At 33.8% G+C, this 27,554-nt stretch overlaps 1 protein-coding gene across 1 annotated transcript; it reads left to right on the top strand.

The window, feature by feature from the left end:
• Positions 1–1,240: 1,240 nt before the first annotated feature.
• Positions 1,241–26,166, top strand: LOC149413573 (REPTOR-binding partner-like). Its single transcript, XM_089644565.1, has 3 exons — positions 1,241–1,375; positions 21,216–21,437; positions 23,333–26,166. Exons 1-3 carry the CDS (start codon positions 1,331–1,333, stop codon positions 23,423–23,425), a joined length of 360 nt encoding a protein of 119 aa, XP_089500691.1. The 5' UTR covers positions 1,241–1,330; the 3' UTR covers positions 23,426–26,166.
• Positions 26,167–27,554: the final 1,388 nt, after the last annotated feature.

Below are 27,554 nucleotides of genomic sequence, written 5' to 3'. Positions count from 1 at the left end.
ATATCATAGGTACACAACATGAAGTATCTTATTCCTGTATATTGTTTCAACTCTGTAAATCATGTACTGTTTGTTTTTATATTATAAAATAAAAATAAAATAAATGAGTAGATTATACAATAACACTTTATTAATAATTAAATAAAATTAATCAAATAAAATTTACTTGCGCACGCCGGGATTTGAACCCACGACTTTCAGCTTGCTAGTCGAGAGCTTTACCCTTCGAGCATGGATGCCGTCATCTTAGGCGTAAAAAGTTTAATCCCCTGTGTCAGGCGCTAAATATCCCGTCTAGATTAATATTTTTATATTTATTTTGATCGCTTATGAAAAGATCATTTATTAGAGACAAGTAATTTATTTTACACCAATTAATTTCCATACACAATAGGGTTATTAAAAATAAATCGATGTAATAAACAAAGTTATTTGTATTTTAAAAAATAATTAATGCCATCACAAAGAGAAAACCGTTCAGTTGAACTTTTCTTTGAAAAATTAAAATCATCTATTTATTTATATTCCAATGGATTGTTGTCAAGAAATCATCATGAAAGCTAATATGGTGGGATATAAGTTTAATAAAAGTATTACAATTTCAATAACTACCAACATATTGATTTAACATTTTATTTCAGTACTGTGTTCTATTGATCTAACACATTATTATTTTTAAACAACCTTGAAGTCATAATAAGATTAGAAAATGAGTAGGTACTCTGATACACGCGATACACGTGTATAGAGATTATTATTCTGTAAACTCTAAAACATTTTTGCACATAAAATTCGTCATCAACTTATAATATTATGTTTTGTATTGACCATTGTATGAATTAAAAATTAGAGTGGATTAGAGTAAAATCTTAATTTTATATTTGTCCATAAATAATATAAAAATAGCTATACATGCGTTACACATATATTACTAATTGAGGGTTTTATGTGGAATTTGTAACTGAATATTTTTATGCTGTTGTAAAACAAAACCAACGTACAGAATATTGAGTCAGATGAAATAATGAACTCTATAAAATATTTCTCTATGGCGTTGGCTGGACAAGGTCAAGTTTGTATTTTAGTATACTTCAAAAAGTTTGTTTTCAGTAAATATTTGTGTATGGCATAACTGGTTTCTTTTTACGAAAGTACAAAATTTAGTTGCTCCCTTTTATTACTACTTCTTTGAAAGAAGACCAAACCTATGACGTCAGTAGAATGTCCTTGCTTAGTTTGTAAACATACACACGTTGTGTCATCAGCAAGTATTGTTCGTTCATAATAAATATTGTTTTTGCATTAAAATAATCGTCGACTATCTCTAAAAATGAGTTACGAAGCCATGGCCGTTGTCGATGAAGATATTCAAATGGTAAGCGAATGTTGTCAATTGTTAAAATCATTTTTAACATTGTTATTTCACAATGTGCTAAATATGTCCGCCACAATAATAACAATGTTTTGCATGTTCTAATTCACGTGAATTTGGTACGAGCCACATTTTTTATTGGATTCTAAGATGTTTCTCCGAATGTTTAGTGGATTTATATTATTATACGCTTATTTATTTTGATGAGAAATTGTGATACATTATTTCATAATAAAGGTAGCCATTTGCCAATGTCATTTAGGTATTTTTATTGTCAATATTTTGTTCTTGTCTGTCATGCAGTTCTGGATGGTAAAGTAGATTCCTATTAGATTAATGGAAACTTCACAACTGCTGCGATAGATGTCGCTAATGAATACGTTAAAATTGAAGGAATCTTCCATTGAAAAATATTAGTTTTTTTTTATTCATTCGTATTATAATAATATTATATTACATTTGACTGATTAATGGCCGATCGGTATAGAGCGTCGATTACCCTCTATCTTTGTGAGTTCAATTTCTGAGACTGTCAGTAATTTTACTCGTATTTTCAACACCATACAATTTATTTTAAATATTTAATACCTCTACGAAATTCGAGTTTTTTATAAAGCCAGTTTGATAAGCGGTACATATGAAAGGGCACACACGGCTTATTGTGTTCCATGTGTGCCCGGTTGCAGAGTTGTTTGGTGGTTCCTCTCTGCCTATTCCTTCGGAAATACGACGTGATCACAGACATATGAATATTAATAGACGAGAAATTAAGGACGAGGGGTTAAAACAAGAGTTGCGGGACGCAGGGAGGAAAGCTGACTGTGATTCGTCAATAAATGAATCTGACAGTAAATAGGCATCTCGCATTATAATATCACCATTTAGTTCGTAAAAGTAAAATCTGCTTTTGAATGAATAGACATTTTTACATGGGAGCGCAAATTACTCGCCACGTTATGAACAAATTTGCGAAGTCCAAATTCGGCAAAATAAATTCCTTCTATTTTCAGAGTCGAATATTTCGTTTACGTATTTAGTTAAGACACTTTTATAAATGTTCATAATTTACTTCCCAGCAACCAACCAGCTTTGTGTTTCGCGTCCAGACGTTTCTCGATGTGATAGTATATGTTTCTACAACTGATCCATATTATACGATGTGAATATGCTTAAAATAAAGTAAAATAATGCTTATATATGGAATATAATACGACAATTGGGTTTATTCTCTTTTTCACATCTATTTTTACAAGTTTTCATAGCACAAGTCACCATTTTGCCGTGTTATTTCGTAAAATGAACCGATGATGCCTCGACCATAGTTCGCACATGAATGATGACGTCACGTTTTCTAAATTCACTTGAGGCGGCCATACGCGAGCACAGCCGGCTCCAATGGAACCGGTATGGGGAGTGGGGAATAATACGCTTTTAATCACTTAGGGCAGGTCTACTAATATTCATATGTCTATGGACGTGATGGTTATGTAGATGTTAAAAAAAAAAACTATTTCATATTATATTTCTGCGTTCTCGTGAGAATCCAACAAGATTCTAGCGTGAAATGATTTAGATTCTTTTTATGAAATCTGTAAACGAATCTATATTTACCTTTTGTAATAGTAGGTATCTCGAAATAGTATTAAATAAAGTCTTTATCCGTGAAGGCGAAACAGCTGTCACGCGTAATAATAATAATTTCATGTTCCATGATAACTCGACACAATTACAATTCAACACGCTTTTGAAAAGTGATATAATTAAAAAAAAAACTAACCTAGTTTTTGTTTTATCACTCATCACTTTATATCACTTTAAAGGTGTGTCATTAACATTAACAAAATACTCAACTCTAAATTCGACTGTTGTGAACTCCTGCAACTTATAAACATACATACACCCACAGTAACAACACGACAAAATACAATATTCTACAGCAGCACACATAAGCGTAACTACATTGCCCACTCTCCGATACAACGACTTCACACCATGGGAAATCATTACTTGGGTGATTTTGACATATTCAATACCAACTTGGCAAGTTTTGTGGATCATTTAAAACATTTATTTCATCAATACTCCTAAACACATCATGTAAACCTACAAATAGCTGTAATTTTCTGTTTTTGTTTCTTGTGTTTGTATGACTTGTTGCATAGCTTCTATCAAATGTAATTTTTTTTTTTTGTAACTTTTAAAGTATCTGTCAAATTAAAAATTATGTATACTACCAACCATGTAAAAGCCCTCTGGGCGTTAAATAAATAAATAAATATTCTATGTGTCGAATTGTCCGATTACCAATAATTACACAACAGAACTTTGAATATAATTTATATAATTTGAATAATAATAATTGATTATAAATAATATAAAATAAAGTCGCTACCCGCGTCTGGCTGTTTGTGCGCTTAGTTCTTCTAAACTACGCAACAGATTTTGATAGCGTTTTCATTATCATTTAGAGAATTTCTTTCGGAAGGTTTATACATATATACATATACAGGGTGTATCGGCACGTACCCGACAAACTTTAACCAGCTATTCCTTAGCATATTTGGAGTAAAAAATCTTATGTGCACTTTGCTGTCCGGTAACGTTTTTTTTAATAAAAAATTTATTATTCATATTTTCACCACATGTCACCACTGTTTTATCCTTTGTCAAAGTTTGAAAACCCATCTGGCAAATATTTTATTCGAATTCCGTTGAATAATGCACGTGTGTACCTATATTGGCGCACTTTTAGAATCACAACGAAATGGCACGGCACCATTCGTCTCATTTTTAACATTTAAAATGCGGGGATTCTGGGCATTTCTTGCTTATCCAACCATATTAAGGCGATGCTATACGTCGTGTGACATTGATGACGATAAGGTTTAAATTCCCGTTCAACACCATCCGTCTTTTTTGATAAATACAAGAAAAAAACATCGCCAAAAAGTGGCTTTTATTTCATTTTGCGGACGTTCAGGCATAAATATTTAATTGTTTTATGATCATTTTATAAATAACTTAATTTGCCACACTATACAATAAAACCGTAACCGAAAATGGGTTCGTAAGTAGGAGATTTTGAACTTTAAAGCAGTTTTTATAGGCATGATAGATTATTTTTTCTAGGCTTATTAAAAGACTTATGTAAAAAATACTGGATCATTTAGTAGGCCAAGATGTGTTCTACTTGCAGTATTTAATTGAAGTATCTAAAACATTTCTAAGTGATTACATTTTCAAACCAAAAAAACATGAATTTGCATTGATACGTATGGCATCGCCTTAAAAATAATATGTACAATAATTGTGAGAACGTGCTATATTTCGTTTTCTTTCGCAGAAAATTTTCAAAATAAGTTTTTTTTTTTAGCAGAAAATAGGACAATAAAAAAAAATTGTTTCATTTTGGAGCTAAAGGAACTTACGGGTAATTTAAATATCTCTTAAGCGCTTGTTATATGATAGCGAAATTTCGCAAACTGTCAAAATGTCTTCATTTTTATGTCACTAGAGGGCGGTAGTTGTACATTAATGAACTTGTTAAAATATAACGTCACATGTGCGTTTGTCGCAAAGCAATGAACGTATAATATGAATGTTAAATATTAAGTAAAACAAACAACTTAGTAAAAAAGTATGACTTATTTGCAGAACCTACTATTTTGGTAAAGCATTTAATTTGACATTTTTTATAAATGTTTCATCATTCACTTGCTGTTGTCATTAGTGTTGAGGAACATTTCCGATACATATAGTTTGTTTTACACGGTGTTCGGAAACTCGTGGTATAAACGGTAAAACCCTTTATAGGTCATAAGCTAAAAACGGATAGTTTTGAGACCTGCAACATTAAGGTTTATATTTCTTTATGTTTACAAGTTATAAGCCCTTGGGTTGTAATCATTCTGAGGTAACGCACAGAGGTCTTGAATCGAACCAACCGCCCAAAGTTCTCACATGTTGAGTAAATTTACGAAAATCGCGTCCTGGTCAGTTTCTCTATAAAATTATCAAAGCAGTTATTCCCCTGTAACGCAAATAAATAAAAGTACATTTTTCCTTACCAACCTGTCGTTTTGTAATGAAAACAATAATTTTATATCATTTTTTTAAATGGACACCGGTCAGAAAAAAACCCGCTGGAAAATCGAAAATTTCAAAAAAGCTAAGCAAAAAAAAGTTTTTTTCTGTTCATCAAAATGAATATAGAATACATAAATAAAACCATTAAGGGCGTATCGTTTTAAAAAAAGTTGTCCTATAAAGGGATAACTTGTGAATAACCTTTCATTTATTGTCAATTTTGGGTTATGACTTTTTTTATTTGAGCTTTCGTTTTCGAGAAAATCGAAGGTGGATTTATTTGGTAAATTTCTTAATTTTATATTTGATAGAATATCTATACATATTAATAACATCATTAATAAATTGACCTCGAGAAATAAAAGAAATTTTATTTTTTTATTTATATATTTGTTAAATTATTCTGTGTTATTTAGTACAACTAAACAATAATCTTTTTTCATTTATTCGTTACTTGAAGCATACCTTGTTTGGAGTATTTTTTCCGGCTGCCATGGATAAATCATAATATTGATCTACAAAGAGAAAAATAATATTGGTAATTTTTGGTTCAATTACCAAACCTGCCCTATGAAAAAACGTTCACTCTCCCACTTAGTCAGAGCGCGTAAAGACAATGAATTCTCTCACACACACTTGCATAAAGATGCCGCCAGTAAACAACATGACGTTAGTGCTAACCGTTAGGAAAAGGAACGCATATTAAATGTTGAATTTTACAACTTTTAAAAAATATGACACTTGAAAAAATACAATACGTCAAATTTACATGAAAAAAGAGAATTTGTGAGTATTTACTGTTTTTGTAGCTTCATAAGATTATTGCAATTCTTTAAGTGAGTCGGTATTCTACTTTTAGACCCATTAATGAAACATCTTTGTGGCATTTTCGAAATATATACGCCGTAAAACAGGGAGCCTATAGCTTCACCGCCATCACCGGGGGCTTCCATCCCGGAATAAGTAAAAAACTGTGAAATGCGTTGAAAATTTGGTGCAAGATGAAGTATTTATTTAATTGTTAATATCCACAGATAGCATAACGATAATTAGAGGCCGTACTTCTACAGATGTGTGTATTATATACATATTTTAAATTAAAAATATAGTGTAAAGCCGTTATTAACGCGATAATCATACATCCAAGTTTTAAAAGTGGGTTGTATGGTGTATCAATGTTTTTATTTTTTATGGTCGAATGCCTACAACAACTACAAAAAAAAATAGGCAGACTGAAAAATAATAGTCCATTAATTGGTAACAAAGAATATGAAGTCTGAGAATGACATACGAAAGGTAGTATTAAGCCGCTTTAGAGAGCCGTTTTCCAGCAAATCACCATTCTGCCCTATAACCCACTCTTAATCTCTTGTGGGTATTTTAGAACGCGTTGGCAACCCTGGTCCACACATACATTATAACCGGTGAAAACGTTATAATGCAGATATTTTAAATACCGGTAAATTGTTTATAGGGTGCAGCCACGGATTAATGTTTTCACTTTGGTTCAATACTATAACATTAGTGAATACACGCTAACATTTTACCTAGTTGTTCCTAGCGAACATCTCGACTCCCATACATAACACAGCGCCGCACAGTGGGCTGAAAATCGCCTTCCATAGACATGAACTTGAATTTTCAAGGGTCTTTTTTTGGCTAGAAATGGATTCTGCTGATCATTCCTATGCTATAAAATTTCGTATGAAGCAATTGCGTGTACAAATGAAGGAGTTATCATTTTTTTTAGAAAAATTTGTATGGCACTGACATCAAAAATGAGGCTATCTCTGGAATCATAAGGTTGGCCATTATATCCTTACACACAGATATACTACTATTTATTTGTATTTTTTTGACATATGTACTTCGTATTGTGGCGCAACTTGCGATGTTTTTTTTTTAATCCTCAAAGTTGAAGAAAAAACTTTTTTATGTTCATTCATTTTAATGCTTTACATATGAGTATGCTTTGTCTGACCCTTGAAAATTCAAGTCTCTATGTCTATGAACGGCGATTTTCAGCCCACTGTGCGCCGGTTGAAAAAAAACTAGGCTTTTTGAGACGGGTGAATGGTGACGTCACGGGTCACCTCTGCAGATTTGCTGCGCTTTCGGGAGACCCGAAAAATTAAAATTTAGAAAATTATTTTAACTATTAAAACTACCTATAACAATAAAAAATATACAAATATTTTATTATGTTTTCTTTTATAAATTTTCTTTATTAATTTCCTCTTGTTATTTTTAAAACATAAATAAATGAACATACTTACAAAGATCTAATTTACAATTAACACACAAAACCATGTACGATGCTAGTAATAATATAGTACGATGTGACAGCGGCGGCTTGTACTCACAAACATTGGCGGTGCGTTAAAAACAATGTCAGTCTGTCCCTTGCACCAGGTACCTAATGCTGGCAATTTTGAACTTTGACCTACCGGAATAATTATCCGTATACGAACTGTGAACAAACTAAAGTGGCGTCATCTCAGCGCGACAAATAAATGTATTGTGTCATCGGTTATTTCCGCCTCGCCGAAGAGTTTCGAGGTATTTGTGAGCATCGCTCTTGTCTAGGAGAAATTTCAATACAACTATCAATATCCAAGCTCTTTCGGTATATATAATTAATGTTCCCAGGCGACATTTCTCGGTGAGCGATATGGAATCCGATCGCACACGTCACTTACAACATGTGATACAAATAACGAAATTCGAGCCGGTTAAATTTAACTGGATATTTACTTTTGTTCCTGTTATTTTTTTTGATTTTGGGTGGTATTGTTACAGGTTGGTAATTATAATTATTATTTTTAAATTGATCGAAATTTAGGGAATGCGTAACTCCAACGCTCCTTAGCGTTAGCCGCCTCTGAATATGACCTTCGAACGGGGTACATTCTTTTCAAAATTTCTAAAAAAATATTTTTAAAAAAAGGTCACAAAGTTGATTTAAAAAAATGGACCGCAGTTCCTCGTTGGGGATGCCATAGTCTCACTGGTTCCAGACGGTTGGGAGCAATTAGGATTCTTGTGCGGTATTCACAAAAAATAATTCTTCGCGTTTGGGAGGTAAATATGGTTTTGAATAAATCGTAAAACATGCACACGTAGACTTGTCCATCCTCTGAAGGTGGACAAAAAGAGAACTAGCGAACGTACAATTTTTTTATTGTTGGTATCTACAGTAGCTGCACATAATGTTTGGATCATTTTTGTGGTAACAAGAGTCAAACTGTCGAAGCGAGTGGGACTAATTTGAGGAATGTTCGAGGCTGAAAAGTACCTATGTGAAAATAATATAAATATATCGTCTGTTAGTCGGCTTCACCACGGTTTGATAATGAATTCAGAAAGCGAAACAGCTGTCACGCGTAATAATAATTACGGTTATACATGATAACTCAACACAATGGCAATTCAACAAGCCTTAAAGTGATATAGACCCATTTTACGTAACCTATTTAATCTAGTTTTAGTTTCATCACTTTTCATGACTTTATATCACTTTAAGGTGTGTCAAGTTGTCCGGTTACAAATTTCTTGCCACAACTTGTTTATAAATAAACTGTTTTTTTTTTTGTAATTTGAATAATAACATTGTTGAATATATTAATGGAGTTCTACGAATTAAACCTGATGACAATAAATATATCGAAACGTTTCTTGATAATGACTTTAGCCGTGTTTAGTGACCAGATTTGAATAGCCTGGTTCATCCCAACCCTCCATCTCTTTATCTCCCTCCGATGGCGTCATCGACTAAGTACATTTTGGTACACGCTCCATCTCTCTTACTCTGTCTGACATTGTACATCGCCATTCTATTCGATCGAAGTGAATTCTTCATAATGATGAACAATCAAAGAATGTTCATACTTTTGGATTAAGATACTCGCCCACATCGCGTTTATCCTATAAGACTAAAGCACGCTTTTCAATAACCTAACCTCATCAATACATCTTGCATTAGTTATATAGTTATTATGACCTCACTGCACTAGAAGGGCATTATTAACATCGACAAAACTAATAAAACGAACAAAACTAACCACCAAGTTAAAAAAGCTCATCCATTCTGTCAACACCAGTGGCGGCCAGCTAATATGTGCTCCCGAGCGCCGAACAACCAACAAAATTTCCGACATGGCTAATCACAATACGAAACTCGGTTCGGTTATAATATCTCATTCAAAAGGTACCTACTTATTAAGCGCGCTTAACTTGCAGACCGACTTTGACTTGTGCCTATGTTCGTAGCAGTTCGTTTTCGATTGCGATCCAAAATTTAACTGCTTTGTCGCATATTCTGTGGAACAGTCGAAAGCGTGGGTCCATACCATTACATACTATTCTTTGCAAATAATACCATATCAAGAACGGCGTTCGGAGTTTTACCACCACATCAGAAGGAACGGTTTATTCAGTAGAAAGTTAAACTAAAACGCGTATGTTTGATATTATTGTCGATATCGTTGTTTCAATTTACCATCTGCTATTTTTCAGCGAATGTTACGCTTCTTCGATACAAGCATACAGGATAAAACTTGTCATTAAGAGATGAGTGATGGTCAGATTACTTATTATCAGTTCAGTCAGTACTCGCCGTTGCCAGGCATTGTATCTTGAATTTAAAACTTTTCTTACTCTGAGAAAGTTTTGAAGTTTAATTGCAGGTTATATCGATCTTGTATATCAATTATTAATAAGGCATATCAATTGCATGTTATACTAATTTATGATTACTTTTGTGTTTGTTCAACGTATAAATTAAGAGTGAGTTTGAATGTGGAATACATTAAGAATAATAGGTCGAGTTTTGAAAACAAAGTGATAATAAAAAATGCCGGTCCACCTAAAACCTGAACTGATAATAAAATAAGAGTGCAAATCTGGATCGAACAAGTTTACTCGATCATTTAACAAAACAATGTATAACAAAGCTTGTAGCTCTGTGCATGTGATCAATTGAATAGTTTATTTTGTTTTACGTGTTTAATTTACGATGTTGATTCAGTTTGGACAATCAGCGGTGTTACTGATGTAACTCACCTTTCTGAAAAAATCAAAAAACATAATTCTTATCATTTACATTTACAAAAAGTTTTGAGCTTAAAGGTTTTAGGAAAAGTTGACATCAGAATGCAATTGGATTCAGGCTACCGTGCCTAAGGTAAACACCATAATGAGCTATTTAATAAAAATCGATACAGGTCAAATTTCCCAGAACATGATTTCAACGTGACGCTTAAAACGTATGACTTCCTTAATAAAGTTCAGTACCTAAAAGGTAAACTCTGTGCAATTTACGCCCGCGACGATTTTTCAAAAGCTAACGGCGCTTTATCAATTTTACAACTTTTTTATAGTACTTGTTTATTAGAAGACTTTCCCGAGACTGTGAAATTACTAAAACTTTTGTGCACCATTCGTGACCTTTGGAATGACCTCAGTTGAAAGCTAAAGATGTTTCTCAACGTTAAAAAGAATAAAATCTTTTAACACGTAGAGCCAGGACAGACTGAACGCACTATCAGTGTTAAGCATTGATAGAGGTCTTTGCTAAACAAAATGAACAGAGAATAGAACTTCTTTATAAATAGGTATGTACCTTTATTTAATTTATTTTATGACTTAATGTTGTAATCCGGTGAACCCCCACATATTTTGACCACCGGCCGCCACTGGTCAACACCTCTTAATTTTGCCAAATTTTGTTGCTAAGTGCCAAGACTCGGCATATTTAACTCAATAGGCGCGACAATCTACGTACTACGACGTTATTTTTGTAAAACTGCGCCGCAAAACCGAGCTCCTAAAAGCGTTTTCACTTTTCAACACATCTCACTTCAAATTCAACTTTTAAAATACATCCACTTTACAAAAAAACCTTTTATCCACAAAATAACGCACGAATATTCTTGTTTGTTGTTGCACTTTTCTACTCGTGTTTCAGTTACCGTCTTTGAACTGACCTAAAGCAGTTTCAGTGCGAGTATTGCGAACGTTCTGACCACCTCACAAAAAATGTTCGATTAACATTCTTTCGGTGATTTATGTTTCGCGTAGAAATTTGCCTCTATTTACTCGTGTTCTCCACTTGATCGGAAAGCAATTTTTTGGACAGGCCCGGTCGGTTTTGTAAGCGCGAGTCGTATTGTGTCTCGGCTAAAGCTGCGTTCTCATTGTCCTTTCTGTAACAAACTGCTTTTATAGTTACTTTGGTTTTTTATAGTACAACTGTGAGGCTGAAGGGAATATTTTGAAGAGGAACTTTGGAAAGTACCTGGCTATTCAGATCTCTAAACATGTCTAAAGCCATGTTTCGATTCTGAATAGATGACAATGCCGTTATTATTTTCCCTTCCATCCACCAATGGTCATTAACGACTAGTCCTGGATGAATCGTGATCGACCGCCAACGATCTAGTAAGACGGATTTTACATTTCGACCGGTTGCCATTGATATAATCTTTTCCGCCCAGAGAATAATACTGTGGCTTGCTTTTAAAAAGACCAGTGTCAATATAATATGAAAACTGAAAAAAAAAAAACTGTTACGATTTCGTTTAAATTTTTTTTTTGTTAATTCTTCCGAATTGAATATGTATGATTGTGATATATGAACATGGTGTGTACGTGGTGCTCTCATCTCGTCTCGCTTGCTCTCGTCTCGGCACTTCACCGTTCGATACTGACGATACGTGGCCTAACGAGCTTGAGTTTTTAGAATTGTATCAATGACTAGTTGTACCCCGCCACACGTCGCTGTGGCTCAGTCTGGCTGTGCAGATGGAGAAACAATGGAGCGTGTTGTTTTTACGTCCAACGGAAGGCGCTCTAAAAAAACATGTTTTCCAACAGATGGCTCTGTTTTAAAAAAACATGTTTTTAGTTTTTGCCCGTCACAGGTGACACGTATAAAATCACGTGTCACTGTGTTCGTACACGCTAATCTCCGTAACCGCCCAACCGATTTCAATGAAAGTTTGTGAATGTGTATGGTTGGTTCCAACATCAAATATGGGATAGTTTTGGACTCGAGAAAAATTTTTTTTCTTCTTATTTCTCATCCAAAAATACATACAACCACAAATTTTAACTTCCCTACATAGAAGATAGTCTATGACAGGACAACGTCTTATATTATAAAACTAATTACAAATGATTGAGTTAAATTCTAACTGGTTTATATATAATCTTAAGCTTGATATATAAAAATCAGCCTGCGTATGTTTGTGCTCGCAAAACGCGAAAATGTTGTAATTTTTTCAATGTTTGTTGTTATTAGTGCCAGTAGTGTTTAAAGATGTTTAAGGCGATGCACTACGAGGTGTAATATTTTAAATTGAGCCGCTATCAATAACAACCCTTACGTAGATGGCGATAAGGTTTAAATTCTCGCTTAACACCATCCGCCTGTTTTGATTTATGCAAGAAAAAAACATGGCCAAAAAGTGCCTTTTATTTTATTTTGTGGATGTTCATGCATTAATATTTAAATTTTTTTCGATCATTTTATAAATAACTTAATTTGCGACATTATACAATAAAATCATACCCGAAAATGGGTTCGTAAGTAGGAGATTTTGAACTTTAAAGCAGTTTTCATAGGCCTTATACCTATTATTATTTTTTTCTGTGCTTATAAAAAGACTTGTCTAAAAAATACTCGATTATTTCAAAGGCCAAGATGTATTCTACTCGCAGTATTTAATTAAAGTATCTAAAACATTTCTAGCCGACCAAATTTTCAAACCAAAAACACATGATTTTGCATTACTACGTATGGCATCGCCTTAAGTAGCCTCTGACATATCCATCTTGACGAATATCCACACTTAAAATGATTCGACGAGTATGTACATAGTACCTCTCAACGTCAACAAGTCCTTCGGCGAAAGGCTAGGCCCCTCTACGAAATATTTATTTTTGATCCTATTATAGGCAATTCCTTCGCCGTATTTTTGACCTATCTGTTGGCAACCTAGAATCGTTGCGTGTAAACTGTCTTTACAAAAGTTTATCTCGAAACATCACGCACATCTTCCTACCTCGCCTCGCCCAATGCGCAACTGTGGGACCGAGGGAGACAGGCGTGCAATGGTGGCTCGAATCCGCGACCTATTCCCCGCGGCCGCCATTTAGCTTCGCGCCGTCTGGCTGGAGAGCGCTCGCCTACGCAGCAGCGAAGCCGGTAAGTACCGAACGCAAACCTAACTAAATGAAAATTTGAAATGTTCCATTTACGGATTTCCCTACAGGAATAAACGCAGCCTCATGAAGATTAAGCATTAATCGTTGCTCTTTTGTTTCTTTTATCAGTTTTTCTTGTAATGGCGGAGTTCCGACGGCGTTTCGCCTTGCTGCTGTGTTGTTATTCCGATTCGGATAGGCGCGTACGTGACCGGCGGTTCTACGCAGTACATTGTCGTCGGCTTGTTGTGTTTTCCTCTTCTACCAGTTGCACCGGCGTTTATTTTCTGACATAATGTAACCTTAAAAAATATGATTTCACCCGTGTTATTGTGTATTTTTTCTTCGAATGTTTTAACCGTGCAAAAATATTTTTTTCTGCGCCACGCGCAGTTGCATGTTTTCCGGTGCATTCTTTTAAATGCATTTTCCACAACATAATTGTACTAAAGTTCTGCAAAAAGATAAAAAATAGTTAAATTTTAGTTTGAAAGTAATTGGGCCTTATTTGGACAATGCTTTAAGTGATTTTTTCTGCATTTCTGTGAGGAATGTATTGTAACTCCGTCGTTATTTTTAAGTGCGCCGTATTACATATGTACGTTTTTGTGTTGATAGTGAAATCGTTCGCTGTTGCTAACTGAACGTTGCTGTCGTAGAATAAAGAAGCTTGCTGCTGTGATCGTGTAGGTTAAAAATATTTTTACACACCCATTTGCGCGTTAACTGGTAATAATGCAACCTGCAACCTCCAACTGTTATCCGTCGTAGATTTTGTACATAATAGGATCTTCCTTCGACACAGCCAGTCTGTGCCCGTGTGTAGTGCGTAGTCGATAATGATAAATTATCAATAACTTTTCTTTGATTGATTACTATTTATTGTGTGTTATTTTTATTCGGTGTAATTAATCTAGGATATAATTTAATATATTTCTTCAAGTCTTTTAAATAATTAAGAATGGAATTAAGTTTTCTTTTTGAGATTAAACGTTATTAGTTTTTGAGAATTTTCTCAAGTGTAGAGGGCCCCTACCTAGTAGGTAAGTGAAACGCAGTTACGCACCCATTTTTTTTTGTTCCTTTCAATTTGACATCAAACTTGCTTTGAAATTACGCAGAATTCATTATAATCTTTGAATCTAATCGGTAACTTTCTGTAATATTAATTTCTAAAACAATATTCATTATTTTATCTTTCTTTTCAGTTTCATATTTGAAACTAACTTACCGGCAATTTTAAATTGAAGCACTTTTTACCGCTATTTTTTTCAATTTTTCATGCGCATACGTATTGCGAATAATTTGAAGAACTTACTACACGGATGAAGTGAACATTTCTTATACTTATTTTATTTTGTCTCTATGTCGTACTTACCTAACTATCTAGGTACATAGTAATATGAACCCGTGACGTATTATGTGAACCCCTCAATATTTTTTTAATGCCCGGTACCTTCGCATACCTACTTAATACACGTAATATGAATTAGTATTTTTAAGAACCCGTGACGTATTAGATGTGGACACCTTAATATTTTTTTGAATGCACGGTACCTACGCATACCTGTTCTACGAACATACGAAGGCCGAAGCTTTCATAATAAAAATAAATTTAATAACTACAGGTCGACATACTTCTGTTCGGGTCGACATATTTAACTGTTCAGTCAGGGGCGGCGCTGTTAGATAAAAAAGTACTTTCGCTGGTGTTCTTTATTCTCAAAAAAAAAATTGCGGTTTGAAGGTATTTTTATGTTGCCAAATAAATTTTCTATAACGATTTTAAATGTGCCATTTTCGATTTGCCGCCAAAACATGTTAGTTTTTATTCGTGAGTTCGGCGAGCGACGTTTGTGACAGAATTTGGCGTTTTCTGTCATAATGACGTTGTAGCCAGTTGGAACCCTTTCGGAAAGTGCGGTTTTAGAACAATAATTATTGAAAATTTCATATTTTTATTACGATAATCATAATCAGTCGTAAACTCTAAGGACGGGTTGTTTCGGAGAATCTGAACAATTTATCAAATTTCAACGTTCATTTTCAAGTTCTGTGAAAGATTTTTTCAAGTTCTGTTTTTATTTCAGTTTTGTCAAGCAACTAGCCTACAATGATATAAAAACAGAACTTGAATAAGTCTTTCACAGAACCCGAAAATGAACGTTGAAATTTGATGAATTGTTCAAATTCTCCGAAACAACCCGTCCTAAGGACGGGTTGTTTCGGAGGATTTGAACAATTCATCAAATTTCAATGTTGATTTCCAGGTTCTGTGAAAGTCCTATTCAAGTTCTGTTATTATATCAGCATAGGGTAGTTCCTTGAGGGAACTGAAATAAAAACAGAACTTGAAAAAATCTTTCACAGAACCTGAAAATTAACTTTGAAATTTGAAGAATTGTTCAAATTCTCCGAAACAACCCGTCCTAAGGATGGGTTGTTTCACAGAATTTGAACAATTACTCAAATGTCAACGTTGTATTTCAAGTTCTGTTATTATTTCAGTTTTGTGTAGCAACTGGCCCATGATGATACAATAACAGAACATGAATAGAACCTTTACAGAACTGGAAAATTAATTTGATGAATTGTTAAAATTCTGTGAAACAATCTGTCCTAAATCTTCCGCAAATTTTTAACTGTATTCATAGTTTGTGAAAATAAAATAAACCCAGTGCAAAAGAATATTTCGTGTCCTCATTTGGTGGCCTGCATCGGTCTAAATTATAAAAATTGAAAAATTTTTTTTTACTGTATCTCATACGTTTTTTTTTATTTATTTTGGCGCATCGGCAGTGTCCTCGTTATTTAATTGTAAATTAGCATTTTTATAATACAACCATGAACAATGCGGATAATTGTAGATCTCTATTATGCATTTGAGTGTATATTATGGGACCTTATTTTTTTGAATAAATAATCTTATTAGTTGACGGTACCGACCAGAAAATCCGTATACATAAAGCAGGTGTTATCTCTTTAATCTTTGCTCAAAATAAATCTTAGGGAATGGCTGCGCGGCCTTTTTCATGCAAAACTTAAATTTGGGTTTGAGGACAAAATACTTAACCAAACATCAAAATATTTTTTTTTATTCAAAAGGTGTAGCAAATACCTAGTAGGTTTACATGCTACTTTATTTATCTGTGCTTTTAGTTATAAAATACAGGTCATTAAATAATAAAATTTTGCAACTTTGGTTTGTAATTTGAATTTACACCCATAAAACGGTTTTTTATTTTATTGTTAATACGTATTTTTTTTATTTCATCATATTTGCACAGTACGCAGAGCTAAATAATTGACTAAGTTGCCTCTGTTTGTAATTTGAATTTACGCTAATAAAATTTTTATTGTTTTAATATATTTATTTTTTTCATCATATTTATTTTTTTCATCATATTATGCACAGCACACCGAGAAAAATATTATAATTATTATCTATCATGAAAATCGTGAAAATTTAATGCTCTATATGTATTTTATAATTTAATAAAGTCGTACATGTCGCATATAAGTTAGGTATGTTGGCCTCAAATCGTATGTACGATGGCAAGATTCAACTCGAACTAAATGCAATCTAGACAATTAAGATAGCAGCCAATAATAATGTGCGGTGAGAAAATGAAGATAATGTTGGTAGTTCTTATTTGAAGTATGATACAGTTAAATATGACCGAAGGAGATAGGGTCCCATTAGCTCAATTGGTAGAGTGGTGCCCCGGCAAGGTTCTGATGTGAACGTTTTTTTTTCTGATTTTCTGTTTCAAATTTTCATTCAAGAATCGCTAATATTGTCTTCAATACTTAAATATTACAATTTGAAGTTTTACTCATTGTTATTCCAAAAAAATAAATACTGCTCCTCATGCAACGCCGATGCGCCGTCCAGATCTGCGTTGGACATGTCAAAGAAAGATGTTAGCCGTGAAACGCCTTCCAAAGAGTTGATTTAAAGTTTAAACATTTATTGCTCGTTCTGTTGATAAATTGTGAGAAGAACAACTAATAGATTAGACATATGTTACAAAGTGATTTATAATGTAAAATCCATTGAATATTGCGATACTACGATTCAAATGAGTTGCATGCATAGGAAACGTTTGCACGTCTGCCTGGGAACCTAGTATTGTATGAGTTGTGTATGTGTGCCTGGTGTGCTTTCCTTGAAGTTTCACACCTGCACCTGCGTGAATGCACTCCCTCAATTTGATGTCTTTTATTCACTCTTTTGACATGATAATATTAAAATAGTTATTTTTTTAATTAAACCTGTAATAATAACCTATAGTACGAGAGCCCACGACCAAAATTTTTGTCTCATAGCAATACGGCCAAAACCGCATCAAATCGATAGATACGATTATCCTGAACTCGAAAATACCAATATCAGACATTTTCCGCGTAGCGTTTGATCTGACCGAATTTTCAAAATTGTCAAAGAATTTTACCGAACTGCATCATAGCAATATGTCTGATTTGCAGACTGTAGTTGAATGATAGTTCTGAGATACCGGAAACATATTTTTCAGACGTTAGTGGTGTAGCGCGAACCCGTAAAATCACTTAAAAAAATTAATAATGAGACAAAAAAAATGTCTCATAGCAATACGTCTGAAAATCTTTTTTATTAGTAAATTTTGGTTATTTGATGCGAACAAAACAATTTTCAGACGGAAATGTGAACGCATTAAATTTTGAGACCGTTTTGAAAATGTTAACAAATTTTACCGATCGGTATCATAGCAATATGTCTGAAAATTGTTGGACATGATAAAATAAGTTGTCCACATGTGCAAAAAATTTATATCAGACAAATTAAGTGTAGCACCTTCTCTATCAGACAACTTTTCGATACTCAGATATCATTTAAAAATCGTATTGAGGCATCTTGAATTTTCTGTTACAAACCAATGAATACGTTGCGACCCTGAATTTATTAGATGATAATTAACAAAGAAATAAGTAATGACATCTGTCATCTGTCAAAGTACATATAATAGACAAGGGAGATTCTTGAATATCTATGAAGGCCGTAAATTTAAAAAAACATTTAACAGAGGTGTCGGCCAGGCGACTGCGAAACGTTATTTTCGTTTTTGGGAGTATATGCTACACTTAAAGTGTCTGAAAATAGGTTTTTGGTAATCATGGCAGCAATACGAAAAGTTGAAAAAAAATTTATCCGTATTGCTATGATACAGGTCGGCTAAATTTGTTGACATTTTCAAAAATGCGCTCAGGCTATATGCTACGCGCAAAATGTCTGAAAACAAACTTTTTCGTAATACAATTATAAAATCTATGTACATTTTCACTATCAGACGTATTGCTATAATACCGACTGTCTTTTTTTTTTGACACAGCAGAAATGGCCTCCCACGCAGTTGCTACACTTTCGACCGTTACTACACACCTAGTCGGGTTCAGAATCATACAATCTAACGATTTTATAGGGTTTTTGCCGTATTGCTATGAGACATGGTTTTGGTCGTGGGCTCTCGTACTACTATTTTAGGTTCATATTTTGGGTTAAATAAGAGATGAAGGAAAACTAACCTAAAAATCTTACTTCAATAACAATGGGCCGCCAAGTGAAATAACTGTATTATTTTCGTTTACTGGAAACTGAAATACTTATTTCTCATTGTTATTTAACTGATGCAAAGTTTTTTTAAGTGCGTATTAACCGTGTCCCACTTTTCTGTATTTAAGCAACATATTTCACTGCCTAGGGGTTTGTATACTGAAATGTCAGATTTCATGCACTACCCAATTTGCAAGTATAACACGTATTTATAGCTGTTCAATAGTAGACGGTGTAATAAATTTTAACTTCACTGAAGAACAGGTTTCACCTTTATCGTTAACATAATATTTTCCCTTAACCCTTTGTTTTACCAAAAGGGTTTCAATAAGTATTTTCTCTCTTTGGGTTAACTGAACTGAACTAGTCTGACCTGCCAGAGATCTCCGAAGTTAGGTAACTTCTTCGCTACAAAGGTTTTAATGAGTATATTCTCCCTTAGGGGTTAGCTGCACTCTGAAGTAGACAGTTTACGAAGAGTCCTTGGGTCAGACCTGCCAGAGGTCGCTCAGTACGCACCGGGAAGCAATTTTCTCTCTAGTTCTGAAACATGACCTATTATAGGTCATCACAGATGCATCATCCCTTCCAGGGATCTCATTTGTAAGCAAAACTAACCAATAGCATCCCTCGTCCTAATTGTAGGCGATGCGGGAATGTATTTGAGAATGAAGAACTAGTCAATATATGTTCGGAATCTGATAATTTAATATTCCTGATGACAATCACAAACATGCAGAGGCACGTAACACGGTTAATTGGCGCACGCATTTTGTACAAGAGTTTTGTCATGGCAGCCGTGAGCCACACATGGTCGATCATAGCAGAAATCGGTGCTTTGCATTGACAGGGTTCCTGTTAGTGCTAGTGTCTATGAACATATTCAGGCGAATCGTGTTAATTGCTATCACCGTAGCAACCGTTAGATGATTTCAGACATGAACCAATTGTGCAGAAACTTTGTTCATTCTGTGTTTTATCCTGAATGGTGACAAAACAACAACACACAGGTTGCAGCAACTGCCACGGTTTATCAGAACATGCTTACAGAGTCACTTGCTTGGCAGGACGCAGTTTCTGCTGGCAGGCTTCAGCTGGCAATGATTGACCGTGAGGCCTACGGCTGCCATGTGAACTCTTTCCTACTTAACGTATGCACCACCATATCATTACACCGAGAATATAGCTGCGAACTGACCATGTCTGTTACTTTTTTTAACAGACTAAATTGTATTGCAACATCATTTAGTAATGTCTTTTAATGTTTAGTATTGCTTGCTATTTTCATTTTCCATTTCATAACAAAAAAAATTGAAGAGATACAATTTTTTATGCTTGCAACGATTTAAAAAGTCAATAGATATATTGCTAGCACAACAACGATATGTTCTAAGGTTAGTTTGTTTCAAACTCCATCACTTATTTGATGATTGTCAAATTGACAATCTTATTAAAAACAATTCTATCCTTAATTTTAGCTTTTGACGGCCTCCATGGTCGAGGGGTAAGGCTTCCGACGCAAGCCAGAGGTTGCAGATTTGAATCCCGGCATGCGCAAGTAAATTTTATGTAAATAATTTGTGTTATTTCACAATTTACTCTTTTAAATTGTGAAATAACACAAATTATTCACATAAAATTTACTTGCGGCACGTTCCAGAGTGGAAGATACTCAGTATCGCCCCGGTGTAAGACAACCATTCAGAATTGAAACGTTGCTTGAAATGGCTTTAGCCGTGTTTGGTGACCAGATCTGAATAGTCACTCCCCACTACCTTCAGCCTCACAACATACCCCAATTGGAAGCAGTTGGGACTCTTGTGCGGTTTCACATGAAATGACTACCATAACAAAATGGCCGTTATGGCTTCTGTGAGTTTTGAAACATCCCGACCTCCACTTTATTATCTAACCTTGAGTTGGATGAGCGGTCATTGTTGACGAAGTAATGTTGTTGTTTAGGAAGGGCCCCGTGGAGAAGCGCGCAAGGAGGGGGGCAAGCGGGGACGCAGGCCGGGCAGGAAGGCAGCCCCGGAGCGGGTGGACATGCGCGCCCGCCTGGAGCGCAGCCGCCAGAGTGCGCGCGAGTGCCGCGCTCGCAAGAAGCTGCGCTACCAGTACCTGGAGGAGCTGGTCACCGACCGCGAGAAGGCCGTGCTGGCGCTACGCAAGGAGCTGGAGAAGGTAAATAACTGTGGATGTACTAGTCTTGTATGGATCTTTTCATCTTGTAGTTAACCAACATAATATGCTGGAAATGCCTCTGATTCTGTCGTGAGTTTGATTAGAACTGCCAGCTTCTGATAGGTCAGAGCTGCTAAGAATACTAATACTAAGCTCGGGACGTTGGAGAGAGCTCAATTTCCTAAGCTCGACATCAGAATGCTCGTGAAGAAAGTGCCTGGAGTCATTGGCAATCAGAATATTGGGGAGAGTACTTCTCCATACAAAACTTAAATTTGGATTTGAGGTCAAAATACTCAACCAAACTGAATAATTATTTTTGTAATCAAAAGGTATATCAAATATCTAGTACCGATATGTGGTGCTTTATTTATTTGTTTGTTAAATTATAAAATATATTCCATTAAAAAATTACATTTTTCAAGATATTTGAAGCAACTTCTACAATTTTTTGAGAATTAATACTAGTTAATAAAAATATATAGCCTTTCCCAATATGCTATGAAAATACAACGAAATATAAAAAAAACATTGTAAAAAAGTAATTTTTTGTATCTGAATTTAAAATTTATATACAACAAATTTTTGTCCCAATGTAAATAGGTTGTTTGAAAATTAAATTTAAGCCCATCAAAATAGTTTTTTTAGCAATTCATTTTTTTATTTTATATTTCCTTATATTTGCATAGTAGAAAAGGCAAGCTAATTTTTTTTAGTAATTACCGGTACTAGATATTTACCATACCTTTCGAATAAAAGAATTCCAATCTAAATTTTGTTTGAAAAAGGCCGGGCAACCGTTCATCTTATTGCACCAAAGCTATTCAACATGGCTACTCCTATTCAGTTCCCTTTCAAAAACTGGTTGAAGATATTTCAAGCATTGTTTAATTCTGAATGTTGCTCTTTCCCCATAGCAATACATACTTCAGCAATTTCCACCCTGAACAAATATGTAGGTAAAACTACATTCATTGTAATCTTGTCATTAAATTAAAATTCACCTATCCAAATGCTGACATCTGTTAACCCTTTAAATGCTGGAAGGTATTTTGCTTGGATGTACCGACAGGCTACAAATTTTTTACACCGATACCTTGAAGCTTAATTTAGATCACTCTAAAGTCGATATAATTTGTGAACTGTTATATTATAATTATTTCTTCATCATCCTAATAGATGCACCGTGGGTTCCATATTTTAGATTTTTCAAATTACTTGAGTTTGACAAGCAAAATCGTCATATAGAACACCGTGTTAACGCTCTCATTTTGTATAGCTGGCCTTGTGAGCACGGCTACCTAGAGCACGTAAACGCGCTTAAGGCACACAACCGGTTAATGTTACATAACCTTGTTGAACTTGTTTCCTTTCCACAAGGAATTTGTTTTTAATTCCGCAGTATGGACGAAATGGTTCGCCCGAATGAGAAAGTCCTAAAGGAGTATGGACGCACCGAGGTGTCCTCTGCTAAAATTCAAACTAATTATAATTCTTAGAAAATACTAGTTGACATGTACCCGGCATTACTCAGGGCTGTGAATAATTTAAGTAATGTTTTGAGGTTGTGAATTCTAGGATAAACATTAACATTTCTCTACTTTCTACAAAAATAAAATGCTTGTATTTTATATATATAAACCTTACAGAAAAAAATCTCTAAATGATAGTGAAAACCCTATCACAATATACTAGTTAAGAAGAACTAAGCGCACAAATAGACAGACGCGGGTAGGGATACCGATTTGAGTTGCAAAACTGATGATTGTCGATTCACAATATAAATGTTTTATTAGTTGTTAATCAATCTATGATATTAACTCCCCAGAGTTAATTTTTGCAAAAACTCACTTGTCGAAAGGTCAATAATGTTTTGTTAATTTTTTTATTTCCAGTATCAAATATGGGCCAAGGAATTAGACGAAGGGAAAGTTCCAGACGGACTTCAAGATCTGCTGGAGGAGATGGGAGTCCTGAAACAGGAATAACCTCCCCCGACTACCACCACCTCTCCTCCCCGCTCCGAGTTACAATCAGCTCTCAGCTCTCAGTAGAGGAATTTTATGTTTGCAATGTTAGGCACCGTCTTTTATATTCTTTACCTGCATTATCATGGGAGCGTGAAGACAACTTAAGTATTTTTTTTTAATTGGCCCTATCCTCTTTAATAATTCACAATTTTATTATGGTACGTCATTATATAAATATTGGAAAGACGGGAAGGAGGTCCTAGCATATGCAGCAGTGGGTAGATTGGCTAAAGAAGAACCTATTCATATTTCATGTTAGTTTTTGGGTTATATAAATCCCATGAGACACGATCGTCGCCAACTTAGAACTTCACGTCCATACGCCTTGTGGGAAGATTTTATTTGCTAATATTTATTTTTTTGGTTAATTACATTCTTTTTTATAAACTAAGGCAACAATTTAATAGTATGTTTTATTTTATTTCTTGTATTCGTTTTTAAAAAACTAAAATATAGCTTTTTGATTGAGTAATATTTAAAAATCAACATCGTTATTTTTGCCTATTAAATTCTTATGTGCCTTACTTTTTTCTCCTAGTGGTTCATGTATTACTTTAGTGTTGTTTTTGCGCTTATCAGTTGGTGTTTGATAGAATAAGATTAACAAAGGGTTAAGTTTAGTTATACATATAGATCATCCTAAATTTTAACAACTTAAAAATTGAGATTATTTTTGCTACAAAGTAATTGCCACAAATTTCAGTGTAAATATTTACAAAATCAGAGCATTGATTTTTAATGTTAAAAATTATAACAACCGAAACAAGATACTGTAATCTTACATAAAACCTTTTAAAATGGGCAGAAGCGCAAAAAACACATGCTACACTTCATAAAAGTTGTGCTAAAACACATCAATATGTCAAATATCATTTGTAATTTTCACCCCGTGCAAATAATAATTTATATAAAATTGAAGTAGAGTTGAAATGTTTACGATTTTCATTCTTATTTGTATTTCTCATTACTGAAAGATTTCAGTGGCTTGGTTTTCACAACTTAATGATTTCATTTTTATTATTGGATGGTTGTAATTCCTTTTTACCGTATGCATATTTAGTTAAGTCGTCGTTCTAGGCTAGATCTATAGAGGGTGATAAGGGACATACTTGAATTATTTTAACCAGTGATTCCTGACATTATTTGGAGTAAAAAATGTACATGAAATTGTGGAATCTGGTGACATTTTTGATGTTTTTTTTTTTTTTTTAACAGGAAAAATCAGCAGGTATTTGGACAGTTAGGGTCGGTGTGAGGGGTTGGTCGCTTACTACGCTAAGTGACCAGTGATATGTGGGATAAATTTTTTTATTGCTTAGTTTTGAAAAAAAAAAATTAAATGTTACCAGATTCCGAAATTTCATAAACATTTTTTACTCCAAATAATGTCAGGAAAGTAAGTCAAGTGCATCCCTTAACACCCTGTATAGTGTTGCGAAATAAAAACATTTTTATCATTAAGGTAGTTTAGGGACATGTACCAGAAATGGAGTGTCACAAGTTATTAAAGTTAGAGCGCAATAAAAAATATGTATGTAATAACATATTTAAGGAAGTACTTTTTGTTTGTTTGGTAGAATACTTAAGATTAGATCCTCTCTCAGGAGCAAGTTTGGTGCACCACCAAAAGTTAGGTTTCCTCAATGCTTCTGATTCCCGTCTATATTTTGATTTCTGACTGCAGCTTTCACATCTGAATGATTGCAATTTCTGATTTTTCAATACTGACTGCAACTTTTACGTGTTAGTATCATTTATTTTTGCTGAATATTGAATTCCTGAAATTACAATCGGGAATTGAAAGCTTCCTTTAAAAGCATTGAGGAAGCTGGCTTCTTGAAGTTTATGGAGCTGTAGAAGCCCTGTATATATGTCCTGTTTTACTGTAAAAACTGTTGAAATTGTATATAGTATTAACGCGGATCATGAACCAAAAAATAGTGTGTTATTTATTTTTTATGATGGGTAAGCAAAGAGTCTGTGATTGATCAAATAAATGTTCATACAAGGTGGACTTTATGTCGGTTGTTCAACGAAGCCATCAGCTCGGTCTAGTCAAAATCTGGAGGAAGTAGAAATGTCTTTTTGAAAGTTAGCAGAAAATGCACAGTTTGCGTGGTTGTTTGAACGAATTTATCAGATTTGGCTGAGTGAATCCCTACAAACGAATCCGCCTCGTGTGACTGGTCCAAAATATTAATTTTAGTTTAAGAATCATTTAAATAATTCTTTTTGCAAAAATACAAATAATTTAAGTGTTAAAACAAGTACTAACTTTTTCTTGCTGGGGAAATTCGTTTAGTTCAATTAATCCTTCGTCACACGCTCTCGTTCTATAAATCTCCACCTACATTTGTTTGCTTGTAAGTTTGGCAAAGTCGCTGACACTTTCATTATTGCCTTCGTTAGTATGATTTACGCAGTGATAGAGTAAACATGTCTGTCTAGAATTTGACTTGCAGTCCCAGATTTTGCATGTGTTCTGTTATGCGGGTAAAATCGACAAGCGCCCGCAGGTAATTTTATAATAATAATTTAACATAAAATGAGTATTTTTGTAAGTTATATTAGTTTTACTATCTATGTAGTTGGTTCACAGCTATTGAAACTACAAAAAATAAGTTTATAAAATTAAACAAAAAATAATCTGGTTTTATTATACTTGTCTCGTATAGTAGCCAGCCAAATTGTTTTCTTAACCACTCGGAACATTAGAACGTCAAAAGACGTAAATATGATAATAGCGGTCAAGACATTAGTACGTCTTTTCACGTAAACGCGCGAGATTTTACAAAAATCGATTTATTTCCATCACTAGTATACGGATTGCCATGATTTAAAAAACAGAGTATCGATAATGAATAACGCTACGCGTCTGCATTCAAGAATATCTATGGAATCTAGAGGTGCATTATCTGAGTCGATTGAATCTGTCATCTTGTTCGTTCATAATTTATTGCGTTTTTAAATAATTTATTAAAAATATTTTAGCTTGGACGGTTAATATTTTGAGGTGACTAATAGTTTTTAATTATATTTCTTCAATATATAAAGTGTTATTTCTTTATGATACTCAGAAAAAAGTACATTTTTCACAGCTTTGAAATAATGGTCAGCGATTTTTACATATTTTTGACGTTTTCAGAAAATGTATATTTAGACACGCAAATATTTACGTATAACAAAACAATACGATAGTGAATTTCATAATCTTTCCAAAACATTTTTTAGAATGAGGCTACGTTTCCCAAAACGTGAGTTATGAAGCTTTTAACAAAACTCGTGAATAACACAAAAATTTTCGCATTTTGACAGTTCGCAAAGGAACACAAAGTAAATAAAAGTCCTTTTCTGAGAGGTTAAAAAACATTCCAAAAAAGATTTGATACATTTTATATGATTATATAGAAACGCAATTCCTGGTTCTACGCTCATGCAACTATGTCCTAAACAAGAGCGTCTTCTTACAGACAGACAGATCCATCCATTTATCAAAATTTGAACTTAGCATTTGGCAAACCCTTTATACCCCCCATAATCTACATAAGTTTTATATTAAATTATTAGATTTATTCTTAATAAGGACTTGTTTGAGTATCTGAATAACATTATTAATAATGAAGCAATTCAGGTTAATAATGTTTGTACATAATATATAAATATAGCTGCAGTGTTTTAGTAATATCTTATTATTAATACTTTAGATTTATTCTTAATAGGGTGAGTGAGTATCTCAATAACATTATTAATCGTGGAGCAATTCAGATTATTAATGTTTGTACATAAATAGTTAGGGTATTTTCGTTTTAGTGATACATAATATTACGGGAAAGTGACCCATATTTTTTACATCAATACAGCGGCTGTTACCCAATAACTTTAAAATTGAAATAATTAATTAATAGAAAATAATCGATTGATTTAAAAAAAATTTTTTTTTAACATAATGACTATGTTAATCCCTCTTAATTAATTAATAAATATGATTTGTTGTTTAATTGGCTTATAGAATGTTTTGCTTTAGGTAGGTACATTTGTCAATATTTAAAAAAAGATTGAAAAATTTATTTTATATTATTTTGTTTTT

Source organism: Hesperophylax consimilis, chromosome 21 (assembly GCF_061612785.1).
Source record: "Hesperophylax consimilis isolate HC1 chromosome 21, BYU_Hcon_1.0, whole genome shotgun sequence".
NCBI lineage: Eukaryota > Metazoa > Arthropoda > Insecta > Trichoptera > Limnephilidae > Hesperophylax > Hesperophylax consimilis.
The sequence above is the reverse complement of the archived record's forward strand: the minus strand, read 5'-3'. Positions and strand labels throughout refer to the sequence as shown.

Coding starts and splice junctions, on each gene's coding strand:
- LOC149413573 (XM_089644565.1), top strand. CDS start 1,331: ATGAGTTACGAAGCCATGGCCGTTGTCGATGAAGATATTCAAATG. Junction 1,376..21,215: donor TCGATGAAGATATTCAAATG/GTAAGCGAATGT, acceptor GTTGTTGTTTAG/GAAGGGCCCCGTGGAGAAGC. Junction 21,438..23,332: donor TACGCAAGGAGCTGGAGAAG/GTAAATAACTGT, acceptor TTTTATTTCCAG/TATCAAATATGGGCCAAGGA.